The 26342-nt window shown below is 46.2% G+C and overlaps 1 protein-coding gene across 50 annotated transcripts in view; it reads left to right on the forward strand.

Annotated features, from left to right (window-relative positions):
- The window catches only part of KIAA1217 (KIAA1217 ortholog), a 769974-nt gene that overhangs the window by 665969 nt on the left and 77663 nt on the right, over positions 1-26342 (forward strand). For 2 of the 50 annotated variants that reach the window (XM_067030421.1, XM_067030422.1), the window contains exon 1: positions 14489-14801. The exons of 45 other annotated variants lie outside the window; for them this stretch is intronic. Coding sequence is in view for 1 of the 5 variants with exons in the window: in XM_067030419.1 (XP_066886520.1) it covers positions 26275-26331 (57 nt within the window). In the remaining 4 variants the exon portion in view is untranslated. Of the gene's footprint in view, positions 1-14487; positions 14802-26031; positions 26332-26342 lie in introns of those variants that run through there. 3 more of the 50 variants (XM_067030423.1, XM_067030425.1, XM_067030419.1) reach the window with 3 other exon arrangements.

Raw genomic sequence — 26342 nt, forward strand, 5'->3', positions numbered from 1 at the left:
CATTAAAAATGTCTGCAATTTTTATATGACAGATATAAGGCTGTTATTATCAGGTTTAATGGAAAAAAAATCTTTGGCAGAAATTATATTTACTAGAGATAACTATTCTGTCTTATTCTTGTAATAGTTCAGTCACAATGTTTTGTATTTATTTCTTTTAAAGACATTTAATAAGAGCAATGTCCTTTTAAGGCAGTCTGTTTCCTTTTAAGGGTACATGTGTGCGTGGATCTGTTTATCTTTATCTCAGTTTATAGGTGAGTTAGTATGGATGAGAAGTTGTGAACCAGTGTGGTCTCGATTAATATATATTATTTCATTTAGTCATCATTATAACCCCAAGGCATAGGTACTTTTATACCCATTTTAAGGTTTGGAAAACTGAGGCTGAGAGAGATTAGGTGGCAAATCACACACTAGTAAGGAGCAAAGCCTGGGATTCAGCCCCAGGCTGACTATCTATAGTACCTACTTTTAAATCCCACACTGCACACCCTTCCTTACCAGTTGCTAAGAACTCCCAGTCTGCAGTCAAATACAGATAACTTATCTTGAAAATAATAATTATCAAAGAGCAATGCTTATTCGGCTTCAAGAGAAATTATTTTGTTCAGTTTGGGGATTTTTTTTTGGTTCGATCTGTAGCATCCAAAACCCGAGTATCAGACTGGTTGTTCATCCGGGGACTTGGTTGCAACTTACTTGGAGTAAGAAGAACACAGTGAAAGTCAGGTCGTGTGGGGATTGCAAAGAGCGCTGTGGCTGAACTACGCTCTCCTCCTTCCTGATTCCTGCTTTGCTTCATGTGCTGCGTCACTCATAAAAACCGTCTTCCCGGGACAGGGCAGGGAGCTGATTCATGAGCCTGATTTGGAAGTGAGAAAGTGTCTTGGAATGGAGATTTGCCTACATGTGACTGCCTGCTGCCCTTTCAGGCTTCTGGCAGAGCTGTTAGGAGAAGAACAGCAAGAAAGTTACAGAACATCGGAGGTGGAGGGTTCTGGAGTCAGGGCAGCTAGCCAAGCCACCCCAGAGGCACGGACTGTTACTCTCCTCAACGCACCTAGCCCCCCCACTGCCCGAAGATTGAGACATCCACTCGGCTGCGAAAACCTCCTGGTGATTTGCGATGAGAAGTAATTACTGCCGACAGCATCTACAGGGATGCAGCGGCTCATCACAGGCCTGAACTTGGGCCGCAGGATCAAGGCAACTTGCTTCCAGCTCCATGGCTGCATAAAATCCAGGGCTGGCCAACAACTAGCAAATTGGATCAGAACAGGACTCCCCTCTTCCTTCAGCACGGGCTGCGTTGTTAGCCATTGCTGGGGAGATCCAGAGGGGTTTACTCCACACCCTCTGCCCTTTGATATCCAAACCGCATCTCTTGGCTTGGCTTTTGTAAATACAGATGTTAGCAGAAATTGCCTCTGACGGGGAGTTTATTAAGTCCTGGTATTTTCAGGTTGTATTCTTTGCCACCCATATGTTGCTTTCTTCCTGGGGTTTTGTTTTTCTGTCTTCTCCGTGGGTCCCCGTCGGGGAAGCCCAGACTATGGGAGATTGCATCCGGCCACCTCAGCACAGGTTCCCTTGGTCCAGGATCCTAATTTGTAGAGAGCTTCCGGGGGCCCATCCTTCTTTTATTTCTTTTTTTAAATTGACGTATAGTTGATTTACAATATTGTGTTAGTTTTGGGTGTACAGCAAAGTGATTCAGTTACATATATATTTTTTTTCAGTTCTTTTCCCTTATAGGTTATCATAAGATATTGACTATAGTTCCCTATTCTATACAGTAAAGTCTTGTTGCTCATCTAATTTATGTATAGTAGTGTGTATCTGGGGACCATTCTTTTCTTTACACTTTAAAAAAAATTCTCAGCATTTTATATAAATGCTTTTATATAAATCATGTTACTTTTATATATATATATTTGTAGGGGGAAAAGCACGTGTTTATTTTTCTTAAGAGAGAAGAAAAAGGTTTTAAGCTATAAATCACCTGGTGCTAAGCCATTTCCTTTCTGTCCTTTTTGCCCATGGGGTCTGCGTGTAATTTACAGGAGCAATACACCTGCTCCCGAGTCACTTGAACTGCTACTCCAGACCAGTGGTTGAGGAAATACACCTGATCTGTGTCACTGATGTTACCTCCAGAAACAGGCCTGGCTGACTTGGAATTATAGAGTTTCAGAGGTGGAAATAAGGTCTTACACATCATCTTTTATAACCCTTCATCTGTCAGTTGAGACTGCGGAGGCCTGGCGTGGATGGAGTGACTTGGTCCAGATCACAAAATTAGGAAGCGACAGAAACCTCAGAGCAGCTCTTTCTCCATCTCTAGTGTCCCCACTGCTTTAGTTCTCACCCCACTGGGTGCCCCAAGGTGTGTTTTCTTGGTTGATTTAGGAAAAGACTCTACATCTGACTTCCCTGAGCCGTCCGTGTTGCAGTTAAGTGTAACCAGGTCCTCCTTCCTGTTCAGATAGCAGCCCAGCCCTGCAGTGGGACCAGAGCTCATTAATTGGAAATGCATGGGCCTGGCCCCCCAAAAATAAATGGATTTTGAGCTAACCAGATTTAGATTCTCCAGTATTTTTATTGAAAGAGAACAGACCATCAAGTCAACTGAAGAAACAGCAGCTGCTTCAAATTATGAGATACTTTGAATGAAGCAATCTTGGCTTAAAAGAGTTGGGAAGTATTATAGCATTATTTGCAAAAGTCAGCCTCTTTGCTGAAGCAATGGCTCTGATGGTAGCCCCGTTGGGAACTCCCACGTATCCCTACTCAGAGCGCTTCGAAAGTTGTTCTTCACTTGGAACCAGGGCTTTTTGACAGCACGTAGAAAAACAGATTCCTACATTTTGATGATTATATAATGTTGTTGTATGGAGTATTGGAAAGATAAGTAGCGCAAAGAACCTGAGAGTTCATGAATATGATTCTTCATCACAACTAGGTAAGAAAGAAAAGGTCAGTTTAAAACTGACATCAAGAAAAGCGTTAAAGAGTAAATAACACAGCCGGTGTGAGGATGTGGCCGAAATGGTGACAGTCTCTTGTAACTGAGCAAAGTGTAGAAACCAAGGCTTTAAGGTAAAGCCCAAATTCTGGAGGGGACAGAGCAAAACGTCATTACAGATTATACATTTGACAGCCATGAACCGTTCTGGTGTCAGAATAAAATCTAATTCTTGTTTAAGAGTCCTCAAGGGGCTTCCCTGGTGGCACAGTGGTTAAGAAGCCACCTGCCGATGCAGGGGACAGGGGTTCGAGCCCTGGTCCGGGAAGATCGCACATGCCACGGAGCAGCTAAGCCCGTGCGCCACAACTACTGAGCCTGCGCTCTAGAGCCCGTGAGCCACAACTACTGAAGCCCGCGCGCCTAGAGCCCGTGCTCCGCAACAAGAGAAGCCACCGCAATGAGAAGCCTGCACAGCGCGGCAAGGAGTGGCACCTCGTTCGCCGCAACTAGAGAAAGCCCGCGCGCAGCAACGAAGACCCAACACAGCCAAAAGTAAATAAATAAAATAAATAAATTAAAAAAAAAAAAAAAAAAAGAGTCCTCAGGACCTCTGGTGTCTTGTTACTTGGCCCAAAAGAAAAGCTGTTCAGCACATCATTTTTGTGCAGATTTATTTCTTTTAAGACCTGTCCAGATAAAAGGTGTGAACGCCGAGTGCATCTTTTCAGCTGCAGGACCACTGCCCGTCGCTCCGGCTGCACTAACTCACCCCATGTTCCTGAAATACGAGGACTGTTTCCCTCAGTTGGTTGATCGCCACATGTACTTGATTTCTTTCTTTTTATTTTTTTTTTCTTTTCCTGTGAAATCAAAGGTCACGCTTTCCCTTGTTCTGACTGAACTCTTTGAACCTCTTCCTCTTCACTTGCCCTTGATATGGTATCAAGAGCTGCCAAAGGAAAACCGCAACAAGAAATGGTGATGATGTCAAATGATGAGGTAATTCAGACATAGTGGGGACCTGATCTACAAGGCACTTGAACTTCAAAGCAAACGCCTCTAAAGCGTTGGGTGTCGCGGTCAGTGTCTGAAGGCTTCGTACGGATGAGCGACTAGGGCTGTTCCTTGTATTCCCTTCCAAGGAGGAAGGCAACTGAATGGAACATTCTGTAGGTGGGTCCCTACTCCCTTGCCAGAGGGACTGAGGGAACATTCTGGTTACAGATCCACAAAGTGGGTATCATTTTTGCTTGCCTTGAAAAGCAAATCTAAAAATATATTTCCTAGCAGCTGTGTAACTGCGAAACAAAACAAAAAAAAATCTGCTCTACTGCAGCGCAAATTACTCACTAGATATCTCCAGGGTTCAGATGTTAATGCTTCAGAAATTTGCTGCAGATTTTACTGTATATATTTAGACCAAGGAACCTATTAGCTTGCGATCCGCTAGAACCTCTACATTCTCATGAAAATGAGAAATGTGCCACTGTTGGCAACTTAAGGCTATAATTATGTTAATCTGACCATTCTAAGACTGAAATACTGTGTTTTAAAATGTTTCTGTATTTTTTTATTATTCTTAACAATGATCTGAAGAAACTTGGTGAAATGCTAATAAGTTTCTATTCAGTATCACTTTGTGACTAGAGCATAGAAATGAGTCAAACGTGGTATTTGGATATTTTTAATTTGGGCAGAGAATTTTTATCTACAGATATGTACTCACGGACACAGTGCATCGTAATAATATGAAAACTACCCAACTGTACTTTTATATTTTAAATGTAGAGACAGCGCATATGCATGCAAGACCGTCTCCACATATACGCCCAATAACAAACATTTCAACGTTTGCATTGAATCACCACACTTCGCTATACCAAAAAAAAGAAAGGTCAAAAGTCCTTTTTTTTTTTTTTTTTTTTTGCGATACGCGGGCCTCTCACTGTCGTGGCCTCTCCCGTTGCGGAGCACAGGCTCCGGACGCGCAGGCGCAGCGGCCATGGCTCACGGGCCCAGCCGCTCCGCGGCATGTGGGATCTTCCCGGACCGGGGCACGAACCCGCGTCCCCTGCATCGGCAGGCGGATTCTCAACCACTGCGCCACCAGGGAAGCCCCCAAAATCATTTTTTGAGCAATACCACAAGGTGAATGTTTTTCTATCAAGAAGTATTCTAAAGCACCTGGGTCCCTGTTTTTCATGCGGGACCAGACTAAAATGGACTGTATAGCTGAAATGCTGAGCACATCCAAAACTTGCCTTTAGCTACTTGGTTCAGCTTCCTCCTCACCAACCAAAACTTTTATTCCAGCCACAGTCAAGTGATGACACGCATTCTCTTTTCATTCCCAAAGAGCGGTTCTCCCCGGTGACAGCTCGGAAGGGAGGAAGGGTCCAAAACAACGATGGCGGTCATCACCCATCTCACAATTTTTATAAGTAATTAATACTTGAATCTGCTAGTTGAACCAGTAACAAGTGGATGCAGAGTCTTAGGTCTCCTGATCTGGGGTCAGGATCACCAATTCACGTGGGAATGGGAATGAGGAGAAGCGCCTCCGGGCTTCCCTGGTGGCGCAGTGGTTGAGAGTCCGCCTGCCGATGCGGGGGACACGGGTTCGTGCCCCGGTCCGGGAAGATCCCACGTGCCGCGGAGCGGCTGGGCCCGTGAGCCATGGCCGCTGCGCCTGCGCGTCCGGAGCCTGTGCTCCGCAGCGGGAGGGGCCACAGCAGTGAGAGGCCCGCGTACCACAAAAAAAAAAAAGAAAGAAAGAAAAGACAAGCGCCTCCTTGAAATGTTATTTGATTGCATATTCATGGATTTTTATTTTTTTCTCAAGGATGAGATCTTTGGAATATAATACAGCATGGTGTTCTTGTGTTGGCTGCTTTCAGAATCTTCTTTCTTTCGTGAGCTCTTGTATCTCAAGAAGAGACTGTAGCATTCTCTGTACCCTCCTGTGCGTGTGTTAAAGTGGGGGTTCACCCTTCTGTTCCTGTTGCTCTCACAGTCCATGGGGTGAGCCCGTGAACGCTCACCATCCTGTGTGTGGACCATGCTCTTCTGCATGCAAAGTCATATAAGCGTAATTCAGCCCATTGGATGTTCACAGCACCAGCAGGGTAAGTACAGAAGGCGTTCCCGAACTCACTTAGCAGCAGGACCAAAGGCAGGACCACAGTCGCCGCCGTGAGACCACAGCCCAAGGAGATCCTCGGGAACAGAGACCAAGCCTTTTCATTCATGATCCAGCGCTCTCTCCACCGCACCCTGCTGTCCTCCTCCTGGATCATGGTGAAGAAGGGTGCTGATCAAAGAGGGAAGGTGATTAAATCTTTTTAAAAAAAAAAAAAAAACTTTGGAAGCTACTTTGTGGGCTTCAGCACATTGAACAAGTTGAGAGCTGAGGGTCCCTGGAATCAAGACAACGTCTTCTAATTTTAAGAAACTCCCTTTGTCTGTTTATCGACCCATATCTTCCTGTCCTCTTTTGGAGAAATTTTGCCCCAGTGTTGCTTTTCAGAGAAAGGAAGAAAAGTGGGAGAAAGGATGATACAAAGAAGAAGAAGAAGAAAGCTGGAGGTTGGCTTGGGCGGTGGGGGAGGGTGAGCTACTTTGGGGTCAGCCTGGAGCCCGTTTCTCTTTGAAGGGAGTTGCAAGCTCGTCCTGCTAATCATGAGCTTCGGAAGGCACCGCACAGAGGACAACGCATTTTTGTCACCTGCCTCACCTCCCGTGTGATGGGATTCTTTCCTTTCAGGGGGCAGTGTTTGGAGGTGGGGGGAACACGACTCGATCAGGGCTGCCCTTTTGCCTGATGTGGGCATGTTGTCGCGTGGCACGCGACTGACTCCCTTACACACCGGGCCGGTAGCTGTGCGTTTTGTTCCTCGTGGTTACTACTACGAGTCAGGAATGCAAGGCGTCGCTCAAGGGCAGGAAATGCTCAAAGGCTCAGCAGTGTGTCCCTGGATGCAGGGAGGCAGATCTTGTGTCTGGCAGGGAGGCTGCTGGCCTGGTGAGAACCTGGCGGGGAGCAGGGACTGTCAGTGCAGGGTGAGGCCTGGCAGGGCGTGGGCAGAGAAGCACGCCAAGCCCAGGCTCAGGGTGTGCTCGACTCCCAAACTGGTTGTCTTTGAGGCTGTTATTTATCCAAATAAGGAGAGGCGGTGGTTTTGCTGACCATCTCAGATTCCAAGCCTTGTCCACTGGCTGGCGGGTTGGCTGACTTGATATTTGAACTGAAAACACAAAGGTATTCCTTTGAAACGGAGCACTCTTGGGGCTCCTGGGTGCCCTGGAGTCAATGTTTGGAAGGCAGTTATCTACCCACATTTGTAGATAACAGTAATATGGTCTGATCTGTGTTACTCTCCTCTCATGCCTCTTGCCACATTCAATCCAGATGACTTCGTTCAGGTATTTCTGGACCTGAGTTTAGACGGGAATTATACTGATCTTAGTGATTCTTGAGCCACTGCCCTCCTTTGAACCTTGAACCATTCAGATAAAGTCAGGTCTCTACACTGATTTCTTAACCCTAGAGTTTGAGATTGTTCTGGTCCTGGTATTTGACTTTGTTCCTTCATCTGTCAAATAGGGATTATATTGTTTCTCTGATGGGAAGTGTGCTGGGAATTAAATGGAAATGCATTTGATAAGTAAGAAGTCTCCAGAAATATTCGTTTCCTTTCCCTATTTCCATCGTCTCCTGGCAGATTTAATTGCCAGTATTTACAGATGGAGAATCTCTAGGTAATTAGGATTGTCACCCGAAGTTGAGTAAGGTCAGCTTTCTGAACTAGGGTTTAACCAAGCCCACAATAGAATGGAGATTTGGATGTGAGCTTGCTCTCCGCTTGAGAGCAGTTTTTGTCAAAGAGTGGTCCCTGGACCAGCAGGTCAGCATCAGCTGGGAACTTGTTAAAAAGGCAAATTCTCAGGCCCCACCCGAGTCCTGTTAAATCAGACACTCGGGAAGTGGAGCGCGCATTAATCTGGGTTTCAGCGAGCCCTCTGGGGGATTCTGATGTTGTTGAGTTACGTTGAATTTGGAGAACCACTGCCCTAGAATAATTTGCTGGTCGGATCAGAGATCTAGTCATTCCCCAGGACACTTGACACTTCCTCACCTCTGGTCTATGACCGTGCCTTTCTTCCTGCCTGGAATTCCTAAGAAAGGAAACTCTTTCTTCCCTCCTGAAATTCTGCTCATAATTTGTGGACTCACTGAAATCTCACCTCTTCAGAGAAGTGTTCCTCAACTATCCCAGCCAGAAAAATCTTATTCTTCTAGAGATTCCAGAGAGTTGGTCTGTTGCACTTATTTGGCACCTGCCGCAGTTATTCTTGCTTTTTGTCTTATTTTCGTTACTCGTGTACATGCTTCATCTTCTTCTCTACTCTTAAAAGGCAGGAATTGTGGCTTAAAGATTCTTTTTCCTTCCTCAGCCCTAACCCTGGGCTTTGCGTAGCTTTGCATACGTAGTGACTACTCACGTATTTCACAGACCCACACAATGTTGCCTTTGGAACGGGTCTGAGAGACAACAGGAGATCAGACTTCTTGCTTACAGGTCAAGAACCGGATCTTAACACCTGGATCAGAAGTCAGGTTCCACGGTATCCGGTCTGCTCTTCTTCCTTCTCCACGCACTGCATGGACTGGTGAGAGACACCTGATGGGGACACTCAGGGCCACTGGCCTGGTCCAGACTAGCAGATGTCCTTGGTTTGCTGCCACAGACTCCAGCTAAACCCAAGGCAAACAGACGGGTTTTCAAAGGTATATTCATGTAATTTATAAACCTGGAACCTTGTCAGTTCTTTCATAACCAATGAGAATCGGGAAAGTTCACAAGCCTATATAATGATATAACAAATGGCACCCGTCCCCAGTCATACATGAGAGAATTTGGCCAGTTCACATACTCAGTATACCTGCGACGCCCACGGAACTTCTTTTAGTTTCACGAGTTGCTGTTAAGAGTGGAAAGAAAGTGGCTCTTCGGAACCCAGGAAAGATATGCACAAGGGCTGTTTTGATCTGGGTCGCCATCTTTGTTTTTTTCCTGTTTATTTTGAGGGAAAAATTGAACTTGGTGGATTTGTTGAATTATCGTCCCTCAATGTTATCCTCCGGGGCTCTGCGCTCACACAACCCTTTCTTCTTTGACACCGGCTAATATTGTGCAGCTGAGGATCAAAAATAATGGCACAACTCAAACACCTTTCATCTGAAGCCATCCGTAAAATTCCCTTTAAAATGGGCTCTGCTGGGGCTTCCCTGGCGGCGCAGTGGTTGGGAGTCCGTCTGCCGATGCAGGGGACGCGGGTTCGCGCCCCGGTCCGGGAAGATCCCACGTGCCGCGGAGCGGCTGGGCCCGTGAGCCGTGGCCGCTGCGCCTGCGCGTCCGGAGCCTGTGCTCCGCAATGGGAGAGGCCACGGCAGTGAGAGGCCCGCGTAACACACACGCAAAAGTGGGCTCTGCTGACATAGCTCACCTTATATTGTGTTGTTTGTTCTATCACTTGGTAACAGAACCAGCACATATCCTACCCCGATCAGCATGAAAACAGAGCAGAATCTAGGCAACGGAATGATTCCAATAGAAGGGCCACGGTTATAACCCAGGTGCACAGAGTTGATTGCAGAGAAGCCGTGAGGAAAGAAGGGGGCGAGGGGTAGGGGGACAGGAAGCGGGCCTGGAGGAGTTAAATCTACCAGGGAACGCTTGGTGTTAAGAAGCCGAGGCTGTTTGAAGCCAAGCCCTGAGAAAGGGGCTGATGGCGATTTGAGTAGCTACGTTGTGAGAGGGCAGAGGCAGCCTGAGAATAAAAGACCATCTGTTTTCCAACTTGGCATCATCCATTCATCAGTTTGTTTACCAGCTTTTTGTCCAGTGGTCTCTGAAGAATGTCTATCCTTTAAGCTATAGCTGTAGAGTGTAAAATTCTAGGTAGATCGTTGTCGGTTCGCTGTTTAGGTTTGGATACAGTGAGGATATGTTGTATCATCAAACTAAACTTTTTAAAAAAATTCTGACATTGCTGTGAGCATCCTGAAGCTGTATAACGTTGTGTCAGCTTTCTTTCACTTACAACATAATCACCTAGATCCGCTTCCTGAATGAAAGGTAAGTGGGACATAGGGCACAGTGACAGAGATGGAATGCATCTGAGAGATGTGGTCCCAGAAATGTCACCCAGGAGGGGAATCGGGGTCCTAATGGTAAAGAATGTTAATCAGATGAGGCCCAGATATTTTATCCCGTAAGCAATCTGGTGTCTGTGACCAATGAAGACATATATATGTGTGTGTATACATATATGTATATGTGTATATACACGTATTTACACGTATGTAACTGGTGATGTAATGATACCCATATAGTGATAATTAACTAGTGGTATATAATATATGAGGACATGTAAGTATATTATATATAAGCATAATGTATACTAATATGTATATTAGTTAAGTACAATGTATAATTAATTATATAACTAATTTTGAGGCAGGAAGATAAAAGTTGATAGTACGTCAAGAGAGTAGCTGTATCATTGTATCCTAAAGCCACTGAGATGTCCTGTTGGTCTTTTCCTTTGCCCTGAAAATCTGGACCTGAAAGGCGAGCAAATGAGGTACTTCTCGAGCGGAGTTCACCAGACCGCCCACTCACGGTCAAAACTCAAATGCATTAACCCTCAGTACTTCTGTAGGGAAGATCTTGGGGGCATAAGTCCTTGCAGAGCTGCTCAGCGGCCTGAAGGACATGAGATCTCACACTTAAACAGAGAAGGAAGCAGGGACAGTGTTGAGGCCGAACATGGGGACTCTTGCTGCTTTGCTACTTAGTCCTGTGTGAAGTTGGACAAGGTTCTTATCTCCTCGCACTTCCGCTTTCTCACCATTCACGTGCGGAGAGTGACACCGGACCTCCTGACCCGTGCATTTCACCTCGTTCTGTGGCTCGTGAAATAAAATCACCATTGAAAGCACTGTCTGAACTGCAAACTGCTGGATGATGGTGATGATGATGGTGTGTGTGTGTAGCCATCTTCCATCGTATCTTCACCCCATGGAGTTATCTAGATTTTTCTTGGCTGTCATCCCAAGATAAGAGAAGTGGAGGAGAGGAGAATTCCCTGGCAGTTAGGACTCTGCGCTTCCACTGCAGGGGGCACGGGTTCAATCCCTGGTCGGGGAACTAAGACCCCACATGCCTCGCGGTGCGGCCAAAAAAGGGGGGAAAAAAGTAAAATGCTTCGTAGAATAAAAAACATTATAAATAAATAAAACAGCATATTATACGTTGTAGGATGTTATGTCGACCAGTGAAATAGGAGTTTAGAGACTTGTCCTAAAAAGAAAAACAAAATCTAAGGCACTGAACATCTGTATTTGGGAGACGGAGATGACTTATCTCGGAGCACCAAAAGGGAGTTGTGTATAAAAGTAATTGTCTGTGCAGGAAACGGGTGGATGTGCAGAGATGAGATAAATAATGAGGAGTTCTTTGTACCATCCGTTGCAAGTGGTAGCAAGAAAATATCGTTTTAGGAACTGTAACTATTTTAGATATAAAAAGAGGTTGTCCTGGCCTGAGTATCCCAACAGAAGTTTGAGTGTCGGTGTGAGGACACTGTTCTTTTATCTGCGCTGCAGCTCTGCACAGTTACTGATTGTGGCTTGGAAGTTACATGATTTATTTCACGTTACTTGTTAACGCGTTTCCACCCCGAGATCTTGAGTCTCCGCTGGGCACAGTATTAAGTCGGCCAGCGGGTCTGGTGCAGGAGGGCTCAGCAGAATTGGCCGTGTCAAAATATTTGTGGGAAAAACACTCATCTTAAATATAGCCAGGAGCTCACCGTGTCCTTCCTGAGAATTAAATAATTTTGGCAACGGTCTGTCTGTCTCGTGTCTGGGAAACATTCCATTTATGACCAAATGAAACATTAATAGACCTTCCAAATGACCATCTTTCCAATTTTAACAGTGTAAGAAGGATGAATTTGAAATTTTTCCAGCATCAAAATCACTCCCCTTCACAATAGCATCTTTGTGTTTATAAGAGTGGTTTAGATTTTCTTTTAGCATATGTACTTTTTTTTAAAAAAAAACCAATAAAGCAGCAAATGCAAAAGGGGAACTAGGAATACATTTCACAAGACCGTTAGCCTTACCAGAGCATAAAAAGTATTCCCTGTTGAGGTACTGCTGACTATTTATTAGCATGTCTTTTCTTAATACTCACTGGAAATAGATTGCTTCCACTTTGCCCGGGGTGCCAGCCAGCGAAGAGCAGCAGGGAGGGTAAGTAACTGGCAGGACACTGAACACACTGCTGGGACGTGCAGCCTCGCAGAGGCTGTCGCATCCGAGCCAGGCAGCTGAGAACTTGGCCAAGGAACAGAACCAGAGCTTGGGATGTTGCTGACTGGGTCCACCCAGAAGGAGCCAGACTTCGCAGCAAGTTGTCCTGTAAGAGCCATTCTCTGGAGGGCACAGGCCACCCAGGTTAAGCCGAGCTCTGTGGCAGCAGAATCCTGTTTAGGAAATTACCTTGCCGGATCCCCCAGGCTTACTGAACTCCCCTCTCTCTCGGGTGAGCTGGGCGCCGAATCCTTACTAGAGAGCGTTTAACTCATCCCGATTCACCACGGGATTGGGCCAGCTTTCACACTCCTGACGGTGGGTTACTGCTCTGGTCCTGACCAAGCCATGCCTCTCCTGCCCAGACGGTGCCCTGAAGCATTTTGAGCGTCAGAGAAAATTGCCCTGAACATGGCAGGAAGGAAGAGACGGGAGAGGTGACCGAGACCATGTCTCTCACCTTGCGCCCACTGACTCCCAAGGTAGCAGGGTCCACAGAAGCCACCTGCCGCTAAGGCGGCGGACGTGGACTCCCGTGCAGTTTGGCGGGGTTCACGTGCCCGACAGCAGCGACAGCTCAGTGCTTCTGGGCCCCGGGGGGCAGGGCCAGCAGAACCCAGACGCTCCACATTCGTTCACCTCCCTATCCTGCACGTACGAAGAGCCAGGTCCATTCGGACAAGAATGCTGCTGGGTAGGACATCTTCTGCCCTGCCGTCGGGGTGGGACCACAGCTTCACGTCCACCCCCCTTCCTGGGAAGCACGCGTTTGACTGAGGGAACGAGACCTGCCAAATGTATACCAGATGTGTCAGGGGACCAAGACTGTGTGTTTCCCGTACTCTGGTGAGAAATAACAAACTCTTGCCAATGAGATTAAAAATCAAAACAAGGCTTTGCACATTCCGTCTACTCTTCTCCGACCTCTTAGGTGGCGTCTGTTACAACCACTTAATCCAAATATTGTTTCGAATGAGACATCTTAGGAGGAAAGCAATGTCATGGGCTCCGTGTTCTTCCTTTAATCACCACAGAGCTTTTTGATAGAGGTAAACAGTACTTCTTTTTTTTTTTTTTTGGAGGGAGCCTGCGACACTGACTGGGTTTGAACTTAAGAAACACCATGGAATTCTTTTGGTCAGCAAGAACGACCTCTAAAGGCCTTAAAATGTTTGAAAAATGCACGTGGTCGTGGGGTGTGGCGTGAGGCCAGCGGGGCCTCCAGCCCAGCCTTCTGAGCTGTTTGTCCCCGGATTCCCCTTGGAATGGCTTTCTGCCCTGTTCAGTCCCCGAGGGCCCGGAAGGCACGATGGTGATGAAACAGAACCTGCCTGGGGGCTAAGGAAATGCTTCCTTGCTCTCTCACCTTTTGTTGGTGATATGTTAATAGCTGTCTCTTCTGAGGGCCGCACAAGCCACTTCTTGGGAACACAGCCCTCCTAGTGCCTGTGACAGCGGTTGCCCACGGGCGTTTCTGGAGACTGCCCTGGCCTTCCCCTCCTCTTTCTTGTCGAGGGTAAGGCGGAGGGACTCGGGCTCCCTTTCCCAAATACCCTCTTGGCTTAGCCTTGGCTGGCCCTCTTGTCTCTCTCCCGCCCCTTTCAGGTATGTTTTCTAGAATGATTGCATTTGCTTCCCTGGTGCTGCCGAGGTCTGATTCATGGCTGCTACTCAAAGTTCAGCTTGGTGAAACCTGGTTAATTAATAGACAGCCTCCTCTGTCACCCTCGTGTTTACCCTCCGGTGTTATGAACCAGGCGGAAAGGCTCACGTCTCTTTCGGTTGTCAACCCACGGACTTCAAAAGTCCGGCAGCAGGACGGGCATTGGGTGCTGGCCCATCTGGGTTTTCTCAGGAGCCCCCCGCCGCCAGCAGAACGCTGCAAGTCGGACCTGGGGGAACTGAGCATTGGGTTTTCTGATGGTTTTGTTTGTTGGTGGCTGGTTGTTTGCTTGTGTGCGTGACCCTCTTCGCCTTAGTGAGACCTGTCTTGTAATATTTCCTTCATTGTTACCCCATGTACCTAGGCCTCTCTGAGTTCATTTGTTGGTGTGTGTTTTCCGTGTGAGCAGTTGTTAGAGGACTGAGTCACCCGTGCGGTAGCCGGTGGTTGGATGTGGGCTGAGGTTATTCAGTGACTAATATCCAGGGGAGGAGAAATTGGCTTATCATGGGGAGGACGTCTTTTTATCCATGCCTGTGGCAGCTTCGCTCGGAAGACCGGGGTGAAACAGAATGGTCTTTACTGGTTGTGAACACCGGGGAACGTTTTAGGATCTGTGTTTTTGTGTGTGTGATTTCTTCTCTGAAGAGAAAGCTGTCTAAAATATCCACGTGTGGGACCGAGGATTGAGATGAAGCCAGCAAACAAAGGAATCGCGTGATTGGGAGCTCAGCCAATGTGCTTTTTCCCGGCCTTAGCTGTACAGGTGATTTCCTTAAGAAAAAGTAAGTGGCTTCTTTAATTCTTTGAGGATGAAAGAGTCTCCTAAGAGCCATTTTCAGTTTTGTCTGGTGACTTCATTGTATGGTCTGATTGAGTGGTGTGTTTACAAATTCTAGACTCGGAAGGGTGGGGTTTGAAATACAATAAACTGTACATGATATTCTCTTCTGCAAAGAATATATATATATATATATATATTTTTTTTTTTTTAATGCTCCATAAAGAGACATGATCACATGAGACAGTTTCCCAAATCATTTGAAAGAAACATTTTTCATGCTAGATTTTTTGTTTTTCCCAGAAGCCATTGTAAGTTTTTTCTCCTCCTCTTTTATATTCGAGAAACTTGTAAATGAGTAATATTGGATTTAACTTAACGGTGTTTGGGGGGAAACGAAATATAGGTATGTTAGGATTCCTACCTCAGACTTCAGGTGATTAATTTGAAACCGCCCCAGATTAAAGACCAGATTCTGGTCTTTAAGGTGGGTAAGCCAAGCAGCGTATCGAGCCGTGTGCTATGAGCAGGGCAGCGGCCTCTCAGCTGGGACCACGGTGCAGAGGCTCTGGAAGGAACTCTGCTGTTTACAAGAATTGGAAGGACTCGACCGAGAGCTGGCCGTAGTTTGGGCAGTCATGGAAGGAGGGAGACAATGCCCAACAAAACAGATGATTGGTGAGGAACAGCCTCATTCATGCGTTGCCAATGTATCTAGCGCAAATAAATGAATTTTTTCCTTGTCTGGGCCGAGGTGCAGGGAAATAAATATCCATGTTGTGTCCTGGGGAGGTGTTCAAAGAATCTTTATTTTTGTATTTAGGTCCTCTCTTTCTTGCTGTAAAATGAAATTCTTTAAAGCTCACATAAAGACGTTAGGGTTGAAATTTTCTGGGCTAAAAGTGTCCGTGATATAATATATCAGATACTTTCAACTTTCTAAGAGTGATGAAATGATACAGAAGATTAGTGACCATCAGAAGAACTGGTGGGAGAATAAAGGATTCAGGAATATTAAGGTGAATAGCAACTGTGTGCGTGCGTGTGCGTGCGTGTGTTTTGCTTATTTATTTTACATTTAAAGTTTAATATAAGTTTCTCCTAAAAGGTCTGACTTTGGGGCTTCCCTGGTGGCGCAGTGGTTGAGAGTCCGCCTGCCGATGCAGGGATCACGGGTTCGTGCCCCGGTCCGGGAGGATCCCACGTGCCGCGGAGCGGCTGGGCCCGTGAGCCGTGGCCGCTGCGCCCGCGCGTCCGGAGCCTGTGCTCCGCGACGGGAGAGGCCACAACAGTGAGAGGCCCGCGTACCGCAAAAAAAAAATTTTTTTAAAGAGGTCTGACTTCGAGTAATAGTGTAGGAAAAACCTAGCATGTATTTAATGTCATTTCTTTACTCGTTAGCCAAAACACAGTTAAAATACAAAACAAAACGAGACCATGCAAGTGCCTGATTCTAGGAAGATATCTCCATAGAAAGCACACTAATACAAAGGGCTGGGATTTTTTTTAAACTTTGAATTATAGAATCGTAACTGTCATCCTGGTTGAGCCAGTCAGGCAATGAGCATCTCCTATATATAAAGTCCACTTTCTATTGGAACAGCCAGAGGACTCCTTGGAAGATGACACTGAAGACTCAGAAAGATTCTTTTTGTCTCCCCATACCTTCTGCCTCAACCTAAGAGCGATTCGCCTTTGGTTGCTCTGTATCCCTTAGTGTATGAACCCAAGTTATCTAATTTTAAGGGTTTATTCAAGCGGTAGGTTTAAAACATTTTCCTACTATCTCATGGGAAGGTGATGTCCTTCTCTACTTGGGCTCCATGTAGAGCCAAGGATGAAATGATCAAGGTTCTTCTCAAAACTCAGTCTTGGAGAGTCAGTCCTGGGTTGGCAAACCAAAAGAAGAATTTTGCCGAAGGCTTCCAACCTCTGGGTCACCCATATTGACGGAGACGTTCAGCCTTAGATTACTTACCTGTTTGGGCATAGCGGAATGCTTGTATTCACCTCCACTGTGGAGCACTCAGGTGGAAAGTGATTCATCCAGTGACCCTGCTGGATGATGGCAGGATTATTTTGAAGTGGACAAGGCAGGGCTGACAGACAGATTTACCATCAGGCACGTAATGTTGATTGCTTATGGCTACGATCCGTCCTCGTTGGCTGAGGTCCCATTCTGGCTGGTTGGTACTCACGTGACACTGGCTGTTGGATGTTAAATATTTTTACTATCACCTGCATTTCCCGTACGAATGCACAGTGTATCTGAATTATCGTTAATGAATTGTTACATTTCTTTCTGAGTTCATCTGCACGAGGCATCCAGAAAGTCTTAATGAGATTTTTCTAATGAGTTTCTTTGCATGTGTTTTATTGTAAATTTTATATAACTTCATTTCATTTAGTTATATAATGTGCCGCCTAGCCATTTCTTTTCACATCACCAAACATGTTTTTAAAACACCTATGCAGGCATCTCTGTTGTTTTAAAAGAAATTTACTCAAATTTGTATTAATTAACTTTACGTTTTTCTTTCATTAATCCTCTTTATTCTTCTAACAGTTCTGTACTCCTAGGAATATTGATGTCTCATTTTGCTCTCTCAGCAGAAAAGGGGGAGTTCTCTATTGTTCATTGGGTTCGGGATCCCCCAAATGCAGATGAAGCTGGATGAGGAGGAAAAAGAGGACAGGGAGTAGTGACGAACCCCGTTAGGATTATGGTTCATCCTAAGTGGGTTCTAGACATTTGAAACCCTATTCTTTGGGGGGGGGGAGGGGGGATGAATAACAATAATGACAGTAGTACCTACTGTTTGTTGCACCTGATTGACCTTGATCACCATGTGATGCTTTATACACAGTGGCATGTTTGAACATATCATATCTTTCTGTGTGTTTGGGTTGATTATTGCAGTGTGTGGTCTGATTGGGTGGGGAATTTGGCCAAATATGCACTTCTGGCTGAGCCAGTCCCTCTTGTATTTTATCACCTGTGAAGCCCTGCCTTGCTTACCACTGAGCCTGACCTTTCTTTTCATTGAGCCCTGCATTGAGGAAGACAGGGTGGGAGAGGTATTTATAGAGGATCCATGTTGATCTACTACAAAACTTTGGTTATATGGTTGCTCCAGCCATTCTGGAATGGGAATCAGGTATATTATCACACAGTGACCTTGGGAATGCCCTCGTGGTCTATGGCCCTGATGAGCCCCTGAGCCTTGAGAGTGTGTGGGCTGGAGCATCGGGACTGGGCCATGTGGAGGCGCGGACACACCTGGAGGCTGCCCTTGGCCTCACCCTAGGTGTGACTCCCCAAGGGCTAGGAACTGGAGTGAGGGTCCCAGGGGTGAGGACAGCTTGAGGATATCCCAAGTCCGGTTTAGAGGGGGAGAACAGACTAGTCTACTGTGGTGCGTGTGCGTGCGTGTGGTGCGCGTGCGTGTGGTGCGTGAGCGTGCGTGTTGTGCGTATGGTGCGCGTGCGTGTGGTGCGTGAGCGTGCGTGTTGTGCGTATGGTGCGCGTGCGTGTGGTGCGCGTGGTGCATACGGTGTGTGTGTGTGTGTGTGTGTGTGTGTGTGTGCGCGCGCTGGGGAGGCAGGGGTAGTGGAGATAAAATTGTAATGTCGAGTGAGGAGCCCGCATACTCTGGGATCCCCCTAAGGGAGCTCAGGAGCCAATTCAATAGTGCTTGGATAATGTACCCCTCAAAGGGCTCCTTTTGGTTGCTCATATTTGCATTTTGCTTGCATTTTTTGGTCAGTCATTTCTATTATGAAATCCACCATAATGTGTAAAACTCCTCGGGTCAGGGATTCTGCATTGCTGAGTCCTTCCAGTGACAAGATGAGCAAGCTGTGGGAGACCAGCCAGTTCATCCCCTGCATCCTCGTGACCAGATGTAGGCAAGAATGTATCCTCTCAAGAGCAGGAAGTTCCCCTCCAGAGCAGGAACTTAGGGGCTTGTTGAGAGCTGTGTCCTAGAATCATGTTTGGTTCTTAGCAAGTGCTTGGTAAATATTGTGTACTAAGTGAATGAATTTATAAGGTAAGGAATCAGTATGTATTCAGGGCATTGGGCTCTGTTTCCTTTTCAGCCTTCTTCTTGTTGCTGCTTCTATGTCTTCTCTCACCCACACTATGGGTCTCTCAGCTGCTCATCTTGATTTTCGTCCATTTGAGCCCATCTCCTCACTCCTCACGCCCCTACCTCACCCACCCTCCAGTCATTTATACCCTCCTTGTCTGTCACATCTCTGAGAAGTCCAAATGGAAATGTGGCTTCTGTGATAGCACAAATCAAACTAGAAGACAGGGCTTGGGAGGCGCCACTGGCTGTCCGTCCCCTCCCTTGTAGCCGTTTGGAGAATCTCAGTGAGCATGACCCCCTTGGGCTTTGATCAAAACAAAAAGTACCACCTATTCACATCCTGAATTCATTTGTATTTTTGATTCTGCTCCTTGCTAAATCCAATAGTGCACTTGCAAATTAGTTTCCTCTTTTGCCATTAACTTGCTTCCTTTTTTAAAAATTAAGATCTAATTGACATATAATATTATATTCGTTTCAGAGGTACAACATAATAGTTCAATAGATGCATATATTGCGAAAAAATGACCACACTAAGTCTAGTTGACATCCATCACCACACGTAGTTAACAATTGTTTTCTTGTGATGAGAACTTTTAAAATCTACCCTCTTAACTTTCAAATACAATACAGTATTATTAACTATAGTCACCATGCTGGACCTTACATCCGCAGGACTTAAATGTATTTTATAACTGCAAGCTAGTATCTTTTGACCATCTTCACCCATTTCACACACATACCCCCAGCCCCCCGGGCACCCACCTCCTGCATCTGGCAGCCACCGATCTGTTCTCTGTATCTATGATTCCTGAGTCATTGATTCTTTAGTCATTGTTTCTTCTAAAAGAGAGCTAGTGGGAGAGTCCTAACTCTCCTGAACTGGGTGGTGATGAAACAGCCCAGAAATCACTGCTGCCTGGGCAAGTACCGCGGGGCTTATGACGACCTCTCCCAGCATTCCCCTCATCATCACGTGGCAGCCCCAGAGGGTGTACTGTTCGCGTTCTTCCTCCCCGCCACGCCTGGGATTCCCTTCCCTCTTCTATCTCTTGCCATCCCTACTATGAATTTGCCTCCAATTGCACTCATCTCCTGAATCATTATTTCCTCCTGACCTCTCAGATCTTGTTTCTCATAGTAAGGCATCAGCAAATGAGTAAAACTTCCCTCCAAACTTTTCCCATGCACCTCCTTCCTCTCTCTGGCCATGTGCCTATATTGTATCAGCTTGAAAAGATGGGAAAGATGCTTACTATCTACTTTCCAGGGCTACCACTCGAAAAATGTGCCCAAGATGAGCTTTAGAAGACAGTTTAGCACTTTTGGTACATTAGACCCACATAGTTTCTTAGTGTCTCTAAGAAGCTATGACCTCAGTATTTAAACCACTGCACTGTTTTTTTCCCTCAGACTCCACGATGTTGAGCTCTACACCAGGTGTATTCATTTCTGGTGATTGCTGTGACAAACTACCACAAACTTAGTAGCTTAAAACACCACAAATTTGTTATTTCCCAGTTGTGGAGATCAGAAATACAGAATGGTTTCACCGGCCAATACCAAGGTGTTGGCAGTGCCACACTGCCTCCGAAGCCTCCGGGGAGAATCCCGTTCTTTGCCTTTTCCAGCTTCTGGGGGCTGCTGCATTCCTTGGCTCATGGCTCTCTGCTCCATCTTCAGAGTCAGGAGTGTAGCCTTGTAATAGGGAAGAACCTTTTGTGTTCTATTACAAGCTAGCTAATCACTAAAGGGATGTTGCCTATAAGCTTAAATTATACATAATGGCCCATCTCTGGGAACCCTGACTCCCAGCTAATGAGCATTAAGTTAATGTTTAGCTCACAAGAAACATCTTGACCAGACCCACCTGTGAATGACTGCAGGGAGAAAGAAATTAACACCTCCCCTCTGGAGGCTGACCGGAAACCGGAAGTGCTTGACGTTACTCCCTCCCCTTTTAGTATAAAAGGAGCCTGAATTCGAAGTCAGGCAAGATGGCTGTTTGGCGGGGGTGAGTGTGAGTGCGTTGTCTTCTCGGTCTGCTGGCTTTCCGAATAAAGTCTCCAGTCCTCTCCCCAACACCTCGTCTCGTGATTAATTGGCCTGGCGTGGGGCGAGTTGTATGAGCTTGGACTCCGTAACAAATCGGGGGGAGCCATCCAGCAGCCTTGCGGCTCCTGGCCAGCCGGCCCCAGTTGGGGAATTTTCCTGTAAGGCCCAGCAGCTGCCGGGACCACTTGTCCTGAGGGTCCTCCCTTCAAAGTTCCTCGAAGCAGCACCTGGCAGTTGGAGCAAGGAATTGACATCTGGGAGCTGACAGGTTCCATACAGTAGGGTAAGTCGCTCCAGTGTGTACAGCCGGGAACTCTACTTCCTCTTCATTTGGGGCCTTTTCTGCGGAATAAGTCAATTTGTTCTGTATTTGAGTGGGATACCCTGTTGGAGAGAGGAGAGAGTTGTTGGGCTTCTACGCTATTTGTCAGCTGGTTTGTTTCTTTGGATGCTAGCATGTGTTTGTGCCGTTAGTGTTTTGTTTGTCTTGAATTTCTATCTTTAAAAATGGGGAGGGCTTCCCTGGTGGTGCAGTGGTTGAGAGTCCGCCTGTCGATGCGGGGGACGCGGGTTCGAGCCTCGGTCCGGGAAGATCCCACGTGCCGCGGAGCGGCTGGGCCCGTGAGCCATGGCCGCTGCGCCTGCGCGTCCGGAGCCTGTGCTCCGCAACGGGAGAGGCCGCAGCAGTGAGAGGCCCGCGTACCGCAAAAAAAAAAAAAAAAAAATGGGGAGTGTTTCAACTGTCCCTAAAGAAAGTTCTCTGAGGTGCATTTTGGGTAAGGGATCTGATTACAGCTATAAACCCATGTGTCAGAGGAAGATGATATTTTGTTACGATGGTGTGTAGCCACAGTACCTGTTAGGTTCTCTACAGGGGGGGTTAGGAAGGGTTATCTTGGGGCCCTGTGGACCATGTACTGTTACCCTTGCTGTGTTAATTATGTCATTTATGGTCTCCTGTGTCGTTGGTATATGTAAAAACCCAAGACCAAACTTGAGGGTTTGTTTAGGATTTTCTGTTTGTTCTTTGGGTTTTTGGTTTCATTTTGTTTGGTACCGTTTCTCCGTTTACAGCCAAATCAGTTTTGTGATACTTTAAACTTTTACTGATGTCAAATGGAGAAAAGGAACAGGGAAAAAAAAAAAAACAAAAAACCTGTCTGCTCTTCTCTAAGAGTGGGACATTCCGAGGAAGAGAAAGTTTCCGCTTGGTTTGTAAAATCACCAAAAGCTACAAATAGAAACGTCTTTTCCATAAATATCACTGAAAAGGGTTTAGCCATCTGTACAGGTGACTTTGATTTGTCCCATCTGCCAGAAACCCAATCTGCGTCCAATCTTTTGTAACTGATGGGTTTTACATTGTTGTACCTGATTCATGGCTAAAATTTTGGAATGGGAGCTATGACGTCCCTGTGTGTGTTTGTACGTGTGTTACAGATGTGTGGCATCGCCAGAAATAATTTGTAAAAGAGCTCTATTTAATTGGCTTAAAGGAAATTAAGTGCTTATGTGAATACTCAAATCTAAAAGAAACTGTCCAGAATGAGTTTCAGGCTCACGTCATCTAGGAAATATTCAGTGTGGAACTAATGTCTGGTGTTAAAGTCAGCTTAAGCTTGTTGGTTTGATACAGGTATGTCATTAGAGTCAACATTAGGTGTAATACTTGCATTGTACCTGGGTTTACTAGAAATCAAATAAGACCTTATTATTCCTGTTAAAAAGGTTGTCAGCAAGGAAAACAATGTGACAAAACTTTTAAGTAAATAAAATAAAGGTAAATGAAGTAAAGAGTTTTGGGTAAACTCTGGGAATAATGTTCTGGAAACGTCTGTCTGGAATAGTCTCTCCAGGTTTTCGTGCCTTGAAACTAAACTTAGTTCTAAGATAAGATTGAACTTAAGAAAACAAATCTTGAAGGTAAAGTGGTACAAAAATCTGACTTTGGTTCTCTAAGAGGACAACGTTTTCTTAAAATATTGAACTCCTTTTGGTAACAGATCATGAGATTTTGTTTAAGTGACCTGCATTTGCCACTGGGATCTTTTATCGCTCATTAAAACTTCTGATATTTTTGACAAGTGTCCCAAAGATCAAGTTCGAAGTGGGATTCATTTGACCTCCGGCTAACGCTGGGGTTTTCTGGAGGGTCTCTGGAACACCTCAAATTACTTGTTTTCTCTCCATCTCAGAGAGAGGAATATTAAACTAATTGGGCTTATTTGGTGTGATGAATTGCATGGGAGGCATTGTCAAATGGGTGGTGATAAAACTTCTTAGGTTGTACTGTATGGGTAAATGTTATTAACATATATTCCAGAAATTATATGGAACTCCTAAAATTCTGGCACATCCTGGTAAATGGTATCAGTCGTAATTTTAGTAATTACCTTATTGTCACAGCCACAGCAGTAGTCAATTTTCTGTTCAGTTGCACTGTAATCCCAGCTGGTTGATACCAAGGCAAAAAGACATCCTTTTAATGGCTACATGATCAGTTGCTATCTAGAGTTTTACAGCGGCTTTTGAATGACACTCTAGCTATTGGGTGAAGAAACAGGCCAGAATAATGAAATCCTTTATATGCAAGCATTTGTACTATTCCCAGGGAAAATGAGGAAGGAAATGAGAGGACATGTTGCTTCAGACCTTAACTCCTCTGGCTGAGCCGGCTGTCCCAGCCGCTCCGGCCGCTATGCCAGTATATCCAACCCTTACACCACCTTCCGTTCCTGTCCAGGCCCAGTTCCTGACACTGGGGCTCAGGACTGCCCTCCTTATAGGATCAATTAGAAAATGCCGGGAATTCCCTGGCAGGCCAGTGGTTTAGGACTCGGCACTTTCACTGCGGTAGCCTGGGTTCAATCCTTGGTTGGGGAACTAAGATCCCACAAGCTGTTCAGCACGGCCAAAAGAACAAAACAAAACAAGAAGATCCTGTGCTAGTTCCTGGGGCACAGGCACTCGGTCTGGAATCTCCATCTAAGACTCAACAGGGCACCCAGTTTGGGCCTGGAGCCACTTTGGGACAGGGCTATTTTCCTTATGCCATTATCTCATGGGGGCCTAAATGGAAATGACCAGCTGGCTGGGTTTCTCAAACTTGTTTAGTTGGAAAGTTTGCAGCCCTCCTTGTAGAGAGGATGCTCTACACCTGAAGCCCACTTGCCAGCACCCACAGCTGAACCAAATGGGGACCCCAGTGAGGGAAGAAGGCCCTTATGAGAGCACTGTTCATTAGCGCATCTTGGCAGGGCCTTGAAAGGGGAAACCAAGGCAAAAGAGTTTGAACAAAATTCAAGAAAGTCAGCAAAGCAAATGAAGATCTCTCTGAATTTTTGGAAAGGATTTATCAGGCCTACACACATCATACTAATGCAGAGCCCCAGGCCCCTGCAAATATTAGAATGGTAAATTTGACCTTTTGGGGCAAAGCGCCTCCGATTTCAGGAGAACGTTGCAAAAATTAGATGGTACATTTGGAATGAACCCTTCTCAATTGGTAGATGTTGCTTTTTAAGTGTTGAGGGAACAACAGGAGAGAGATGCAACAGGAAACGCCACGGTTTTGGCAGTGGCATTGGGTTCGGGGAAGGCAAGTAACCCGAAGAGAGGTAGGCCGCCCCTGGGGAAGGAGCAGTACACTTATTGTGAGGAGGAGGAGCGCTGGAACACAGACTGCCCTCTGCTAAGACAGAGGCACAGTAGCAGCTGAGAGCCTCTCGTGGTAGAGAGGAACACTCTGAATGAAGAGACCCAGGGACTCCCTTGGCCTTGAGGCGCTGGACTCCCCACAGGAGGGGGGGGGGTGAAATTGACAGTGGGGGGGTTGACCTGATTGACTTCCTGATAGACCTCAGCCTGGAGTTTTTCAGCACAATAGCGTGACATCGGAGTCCCACCAGAACATGCTTTAAGCCAACAGATGGTGCTCGTGGCAAGCCAAGCCCTTTCCCCCAGAGACTGCTGTCAGACCTCCCAGGTGGGGACTCAACACAGAGGAACCTGCCCCACCGAGGACTGACAAATATTTACTCAAAGGCCTCCAGCTGCAGGAAATCTCAGATACCTGCTCGTGTTTGTGTGGACACCTTTTCAGGATCCGTGGAAACATCCTACCTGGACAGAAACTCTCTGAAGCTGTTAAAGCCCTCCTTAGCGAAACTATCCCCCGATTTGGATGAAGGCATTAAAACTGCATTCCTCCTGGAGACCACAGTCAACAGGAAAAACCAAGAAAATGAATCATATATGAGAAAGGAACGTTGCTAAAATGTCAGGAGGCATTTAACTTGGGGTAACCTTGCTAGTTGCGGTGCAGTGGATCAGTGGCTCCCAGAAGCAGGCTTAAATGAAACAAACACTTTTAAAATATTGCACGGTCCTCCATTCCAGGTGTGTGCGCCCAGGCAGGAGACTCTATAAACGCTAAAAGACCTAGCGGTTGCCAATTACGTGAGAACTTCGGGCTCTGTACTGACCTCTGCTCATGAGTTTGACTCCAGCAGGTCCGCCCGTCCAACTGAAGTAGGGGGGAATTCCATTGCAGCTGGAGAAGGGACAGCCAATTTCATTGATTGTGTCCAAATAAATAGCACGGGAATTTATATGTGTTAGGGACTGGAGCCAAAACCCCAAGTTCAATCATGAATTAGACTACAAAGTGCTAATAGGTTTCATCGGGTTCACATAGTTGTAGATAAACAAAGGCTGACAAAAGATTCTAAGGAATATTCATCAGCTCCGTTCAGCAGGAAGTAACCAGCCAGAGTGGTCTTCCTCCCTTTTCCCACAAAACTGTGGAGCGACATCGACAATGGGGCATTACTCTAGGGAAGAACCTTTTGTGTTCTGTTACAAGTTAGTCACTAAAGGGACATTGCCTGTAAGCTTAAAATATACATAATGGCCCATCTCTGCGAACCCTGACTCCCAGGTGGTGAGCATTAAGCTAAAATACCGTTGTTTAGCTCACAGGAAACATCCTGACCGGGCCCACCTGTGATTTCTTTCTGCAGGGAGAAAGAAGTGAACGAGTCCCCTCTGGAGGCTGACGGGAAGCAGGAAATGTTTGACTTTACTCCCTCCCCTTTTAGTATAAAAGAAGCAGCCTGAATCCTAACTCGGGCAAGTTGGTTCTTTGGGGAGTGAGTCCACCCTCTTCTGGGTCTGCTGGCTTTCCAAATAAAGTCACTCTTCGTGCCCCAACACCTCGTCTCTCGATTTATTGGCCTGTTGTGGGGCAAGCAGTATGAACTTGGACTCTGTAACAGCACCTTCCCGTTCTCTCTCTCTGACTCTGCTTCTGTCATCACATGTCCTTCCATGAGGGTGACCCCCCTGCCTCTTCCACACGTAATGAATGCATTGCGTCACTTTCACGTAAGTGATTG

This window comes from Kogia breviceps, chromosome 3 (assembly GCF_026419965.1).
Source record: "Kogia breviceps isolate mKogBre1 chromosome 3, mKogBre1 haplotype 1, whole genome shotgun sequence".
Lineage (NCBI taxonomy): Eukaryota > Metazoa > Chordata > Mammalia > Artiodactyla > Physeteridae > Kogia > Kogia breviceps.